The sequence below is a fragment of the Alligator sinensis genome, unplaced genomic scaffold, assembly GCF_000455745.1.
Source record: "Alligator sinensis unplaced genomic scaffold, ASM45574v1 scaffold705_1, whole genome shotgun sequence".
Taxonomy (NCBI): Eukaryota; Metazoa; Chordata; order Crocodylia; family Alligatoridae; genus Alligator; species Alligator sinensis.
The window spans coordinates 368,543-375,402 of record NW_005842663.1 but is presented as its reverse complement, the minus strand read 5'-3'; the positions used below and the strand labels follow the sequence as shown (position 1 = coordinate 375,402).

The following is a 6,860-nucleotide window of genomic DNA, read 5'->3' as shown; positions in this document are numbered from 1 at the left end:
GAGTGGCCAAGGTCTGGAACGGGCTCCCAAGGGAGGTGGTGCTCTCCCCTACCCTGGGGGTCTTCAAGAGGAGGTTAGATAACCATCTAGCTGGGGGCATCTAGACCCAGCACTCTTTTTCCTGCCTATGCAGGGGGTTGGACTCGATAATCTATTGAGGTCCCTTCCAACCCTAGCATCTATGAATCTATAAGTCAAGAGCAACAACAATCCAGTCTGTGATCTTTGATCAGTATGCCCCATCATATTAATGACAGTCTGATCCATAGGTGGAATCAAAGATACGAAGTTAGGGTGTAGGAATTAGAATTGAATGTTAGTGAATGTCATGGGTATGACCCAGATATGAGGAAGCTGGGGTTCAGAAACAGAGGGTCAACAACATCAGGAGTCCAGAAGCCAAAGCTATCAATCAAACCTGGCAGTCCAAGGCAGAAGTTCCAAGGTGGGAACTACATACAAGGGTCCAAGACAGTGTTCTCAAGTAGCAAGACTTACAAATGCTATTGCTGGGACAAGGTCCCAGGGGAAGTGGGAGGATTTTATAGTCCTCCCCTTAAGGGCTTGCAACTTTCATTGGTTCCCATGGGTTAGCTGGTCTTCCACTAACAACTTCATGGGAGAGCACAGGCTGGGCTGGGGCCAGTATCCAGCCAGCTGCTGGGTGGTACTATAGCCCAGGTCTCCTCCCACAAGCTCAGAAGACCCAGGTTTGAGTCCTAGGAGTCCTGACTGTGATATGCAGAGAAATTATCAGGCATATTTTATAGCTCAGTATCCCAAGCTGATGATCCTACTTTTTCAGCCATTTGATGAACAAGTGATCTGTGATCCAGGCATTTGCTGTTATAATCAAGGGAAAACTTAGTAACACCCTAGGATGCTCAGATTTCCTAAGCATAAACACTTCCATAAACACTAAGCCTTTGCCACTTCTATTCACCTTAGCACAGACAGGCAGTTACCCTGGTCTTTGACACTTACCCACCTTTTGGCTTTTTCTTTTTTCCTATATGCCCTCTGTCACAGAACCCATTCAGAAAAAGTCTAGTTCATCAGTATTCTAGACATCAACTGGGGAAAACTTTTCAAGAATATGAAGAAAGCTTTTCCTCTGCCATTGGTCAACTGCTGGCTTGACTGTCAATTGTTTCTCTCCACCCTATTTTATTTATTTATTTATTTATTTTTATAAGTGACCTTCAGGTATATCTTCCATCTTATAAACCTACCATTACTTGCCTAAAAATGACACAATCCAACTGAAGTAGCAAAACAAAGAGCATTTTCCTTGACTGCCAGTCCAAAAAGTTTGCTCCCATTTCCCTCTATTTGAACCTTACAAAGAGTCTCATTGGCAGCAGCGAGTTTTTGAGCAATTTGGCCCCTAAAAGTGCTCTACAGCCATCACTTAACACATATGCATAGCTTCAGAGTGCTTCAAAAAATGGCCAATAATGCAAAAAATGAATCCTGGTTAAATCAGCTACTGTATCAAAAGCAGAGTGCGTTGGGGAACTTGCCTTCGCTCTGGGTTTATTTTTTTTCCCCCATGGGTGGTGGCAGGACTAGGGAGGGGAAGGAGAAGGAGCTGCTGAATGGCCAGAGCTGAGGGGGAGGGGAGGGAATGGAGCCCCCTTGCCTCAGGGGCCCAACCCAGCTCCCCCCCAAATTCGCCAGATGGGGTAGCTGGGGGGACGAAGCAAGGGGCCCCATTCCCTACCTGCTCCACCCATTTCTAGCCATTCAGCAGTCAGCATCTTCATGCTGGCTGCTCCCAGCTGCTGAATGGCCAGAGTTGGGGGGCAGGGAGGAGGGGAGGAGGGAATGGAGCCCCCACCAAACATCTATTGTGTCAGGAGAGGCACTCTAAGTCATGGCACTTTATGCAAAGCACCATGAGTTACAGCAGGGCCTTAACGTCTGTCTGTGCCCATTGACAACACTTTTCTTTCACACTTGCATTTAAGACAGCATTTCACCAGTCCATTTTTCATACTTAGCCAATAGTTTCACTCTCTCCTTCCACATATTGCATATAAGTGACCTGTACAACTCATATTTGACTGAACTTGGTTTTGATTAAACCCAGAAGTTTGACAGTCTCAACATATTTTAATAAAAAAATTTCTTGCCATTTTGTCTGGTTTTGCAAACCTTCCCCACCCCAAACCCCCCCCAACCTGTTATGTGATCTAATGTAAGGAAATGAGAGAACATAACATTACATCACAATATTACATCCAACCTTCACAAATGTTGTTCTGAACAGCAGCTATGTTGCTGTTCCTAGGAGAATAAAACGCGGTAAGAAAAATGCTCCCAGGTAAAACGTTGCTGGTAAGCAGCTTTTTTCCCCTAGAAGTTATTACTGCAAATAAGTATCTACTGCATTTGAAAGAGCAGGATAGGAAGAGTTGTTTCCTTCCAAGTTAACTGCCTTTCTTACAGGCCAGCAGTGATATAAGTTATGTGTATGGTTTGTAGTTCACAAACAATAAACAAAACTATTAAAAATCACTTTGTTTTTTTACATCAGTAAGTTGCTACCCCATAGTGCTCCTGTTCCCTGATGTTTGTAAAGGGCAAACATCACTCTTTACCTAGAGGTGGATGTACACCTCACTGCTCTCTACAACAAGCAGAGCAATTACTTGGTTAAATAAACTGTCTGATCCCTATGCTGTCCTCAGCAATCACCTACATAGTATGTGCCATAGGATATCAATTAGCTCCTTCACTAGCAGACACTGTTCAGATACGATCTGGAGGCCTGTGCCTGTGCAAAGACATGGATGCACAATGCCTGTACCGTTGCTTTTTGTTCATAAAGGCACTGTAGCAGGTAAAAGGTTCAGCTCCACCTGGTTCACACTTCCTACTTCATTTGGCAGCATGGCAGTTTTTCAAAAGTCCTACAGCTCTCTAGATCATAGCTTACTGCACAGGACTACCTAAAGTACAGTTGGTAAGTGGCCCTGACACTGGTCTGATCTGAAATGATTCCCAACTCAGGTGTTTACATTTGCCTACGGTCACAAAATCAGAGACAGCTTGATCATGAACCCCAACCCAGTGAGATCACAACCAGCATTTTAGCCATATGGGACATGTCTACACAAGTCACTTAAATTACACAGCCACAAGCCAGATTAATCTACGGCACAGTAAAGCGTCACCAGATACACGTGTGCACCATTTACTATGCAGTAAATTACCGTATTTTCACGCATATCCCCTGCGAGATATACGCGATTTTACCAAAAAAAAATGGATGGGTTTGGGCTATACAGGGGTGCAGGCTATCCACGAACTTTTTTCCCCGGCCGGCTGTGCCGCCGCAGGGGGCCAGGGCCAGGGTGGGTCAGGCTGCGCCGCCGCAGGGGCCACTGCCATGGGGGCTGCCACCACCACTGCTGGGGCGGGCTCTGCCGCCGCCGCTGCAGCAGTCAGGGGGGGCTGCACTGCCTCTCTGCTGGGCCCAGGCAGGTCGGGCTGTGCCGCTGCTGCTGCGGGAGCTGGGGCTGCTGCGGGAGCTGGGGCCGGCTGCGCCACCTCCCTGCTGGGCCCAGGGCCAGGGCAGGCTGCACGGCCTCCCCACTGGTCCCAGCCCGCCCTGGCCCCAGCCCCTGCCTCTCCGGGACCAGTGGGTAGGGGGGGGAGCGCGCGCCGGCCTGCCTGGGCCCAGCAGGAAGCGGCGAGGCGCAGCCTGGCCCGCCCTGGCCCCGGCCCCCTGCGGGGCGCAGGGAATACACGGGTGCAGCGTATACACGGACTTATTTACAAAAATACAATTTTCCACAGGTTATATGTGGGTGTGGCTTATACCCGTGGGCAGGGTATATGCACAAAAATACAGTAGTCTACTGTGCATTTAGCTACTACCTGTAAGTACAGGTAGTAAACTAATTGCACAATAGTGCATGTGTAAACACTGACCAGGAGCAACAAGGGGCAGGGAACTCCCCCAGTCCTGGTGCTATTCAGCTTCTGGTTCCTCCCAGGAGCCAGAAGCTGAGCAGTGCTGAGACAGAGTAGCTCTCTGCCCGCCATGTCCCGGCGCTGCTCAGCTCCTGGCTCCCCACAAGAGCCAAAAGCTGAGTAGCGGTGGGGCTGGGGAGCTCTCTGCTTCCTTGCCCAGCCAGGAGCTGGCTGGGAGCTGTCCCACTTCAGGCTGCTGTTGCCTCAGGAGCCATGTGTGATCCATGTGCCTCCCACCGCCAGGCAGGCAGGGGATGCAGTGCAGCCAGCACACAAGAGGCATACGGTGTCGCGTGTGGCACCCGATGCAACGGCAATGGAGTGCAGAGTCCAGCATGCAGCAGGCATCCCGCCTCCACCCTACGCACAAGTCCAGGGGGCACATGCCGTCCATCCCACGACCCGCCCCAGGGCCCCATTCACCTCAGGCCTGCCCCTCTTTTATGTAGTCTGGTACCTATGTGTATGAAAAATCTGCTGGTGGTACTTAAGGCTGTATCGCTTTAAATTGGTGGTATGCAAACTGCCAGTCTGGGAACTGCTGTCTTAGACTGTAGGAAAAAGACTGGGTTACCCCAACTGATTTTTTTCCACTCTCTAATATCTCCAATTTACTTTTCAATATGTTGTTGTCACCAGCCACGCTGTAAAGCTAACCCTATCTCCATTTCCTCTACCAAAAGTACCTTCCTAAGAGCCTAGACTCTTCATCCTCCCCTTCCCTCCACCTACATGCCCCTGGAGCCTACTTTGCCCCAAATGCCTGCTTCTTCTCCTGCCCTGTCTACTGACATACACAACCTACCCCCACATTATCTACTGTGCAATTGTCCTCTTCCATCAGCATTAATGCTTCACTACTCCTCCAGGCAGTGTCCAGCCCTTGATTGCTTCCCAGATATACAGCCTTCTTCCCATCCCTCTTTACTCAAGCTCTTGTATCCTTTGCTTGCTTCCCTGATGTTCTGATCTTCCACTGTTAGAGGGCAGAATGGATATTCTCCCATCCTCTATTGTGACAGAGTTGTAGAAACCATTCCCTAACTCTTCAGAATTCCTGGTTTGGTTGTAGAGAGGCTTTCAAATAGGTGTCATGGCTATCAGTACAAAGGTTTCTAGGCCACATTCTCCCTAGTTCTATTCCCTCAAGGTTATTTTCTGCATCCTTTTCCTTCTCACTGTAGCTGGTCTTCATGTCTTCCTCCTTTGCTCTTTTTCAGGCATATTTGCCCTCTTCTACCCTTCCTTTTGGCTTTGTCTGTATTCTTCTAGTTTCTGAACATATGAAAGAACTCAAAAGGAAAACTGCTGTCGTAACTGCTGTCATTATTTTAACATCTAATTTGTTTTTATACTTTATCTTGTTTTTTATTGTAAGACACCCCAAGCCTCTTCTGGGGAAGGTGGCATATAAATATAATACGTAGAGGTGCGGTGCACTGATACATTGGTCCCATATCAGATTGGCACTGGTATAAGGAAAATTGACAGCATCAGCCATCAGCTTTTTTTGTCTGATGTGGCCAATAAATACCTTGTGCAAGCACCAGCTGTGGTGTAGCCTGGGGCCAGGAGCTCAGCCTGCCAGCATAGAGAACAGCTGTGTCCAGCTGGTAAGTGTTGTGAGGGAAGGCAAATGGGGGAGGAAGGGCAGACTGAGGCCTCCGCAGTGAGGGAGGGAGTGGGGCTGGGGCAGGCACTGCACAGACAGGATGGGATGTTTGATGGAGCCCCGGCTTGCCCGGGGGCAGCTCCCACCACTGCACGTGCCCCGGGAGGGCATGGGGGTATGTCCCTGGATCTGCGCATGGGGCGAGGGCAGGCTGGGGCCAGGGGTGGTGCCAAGCTCTTCCCGGCAGGGGGCTGGGCCGTGCTGTGCTCTGGGAAGGGGGCTACAGGGGGCTGCAGCCATCCGAAAACTCACCGTAGCCCCCTCCTAGTGCCGCTGCCCGCCCCAAACGCAGCCCAGCCCAACCACCCACCGGGAAGAGCCAAGTGCTGCCCCCAGCCCACAGTGGCAGCCTGCCCTCACCCCAAGTGCAGATCCAGGAGCACACACCCCTCCCCCACCCCCTTCCCAGGGTGCATGCAGCAGCAGGAGCCGCTTGACTCCACCCCATCTCCCAGACAAGCCACTCGCAGTTCCATCCCCCGCGCCCTTCCCCAGCTGTGCAGTACCTGCCCCAGCCCCACTCCCTCCCTCACTGCGGGGGCCTCGAGCTGCCTCCTCCACGCCCCTTCCCCCACAACAGACTTACCAGCCAGACTTGCATATTAGCAATTGGATCAGTGTCGGCCGATATGGCTCGTTAAAAATCGGCCATCAGTATTGGCCCCAAAAATCTCTATCAGTTTACCCCTACTAACAGGTAAATAAATGCTCATGATAACATTCTTCACTCCTGACCCACATTATCAGTTTCTATCCCTGTCTTGCTCTCCCTACATCTCTGCCAACACCCTCCACTTATGACCCCACTGCCTCTCTGTCAGGGTGCTACTGCATGCGCCTTACCTTTGCTTGCAGCTTTCGCACAAGCACTGCCTGCCTCTGCTGAGCTTCCTGGGAGCTCTGCAGCTCGTGCTGATAGGATGCCTGACTTTCTACCTTCTGCTGATGTAACGTTGCTCCGTTCTCCTCCGGCAGTAACTGAAGTGACTGCAATTTCATGCTGCTCACTTCCAGGTCTCCTGTCTGCATCTGAGTGAAAAAAAAACATGAGCAAATGTTTAGTTACAAGGAAGATAAGAATGGAAGCCCAAGCCTCAGCACTGCTGCTTTTCCCAGCACGGTGGCTGTGCAGGGGGAGGCAGGGAAGGAAACACTTGGTAACCTGGGAGTAGGAGTAAGCAGCACAGGCTAGAGCAGTGGGGGGGGG

At 50.5% G+C, this 6,860-nt stretch overlaps 1 protein-coding gene across 1 annotated transcript in view; it reads right to left on the bottom strand.

Moving 5' to 3' along the window:
* CEP250 (centrosomal protein 250) overlaps positions 1-6,795 on the bottom strand; it is a 139,918-nt gene extending 133,123 nt beyond the window's left edge. The window contains exon 1 of the mRNA XM_025215718.1: positions 6,497-6,795. Within this exon, the coding sequence (XP_025071503.1) occupies positions 6,497-6,682 (186 nt within the window). The 5' untranslated portion in view covers positions 6,683-6,795. The remainder of the gene's footprint in view (positions 1-6,496) is intronic.
* Between the last annotated feature and the right edge of the window lie 65 nt (positions 6,796-6,860).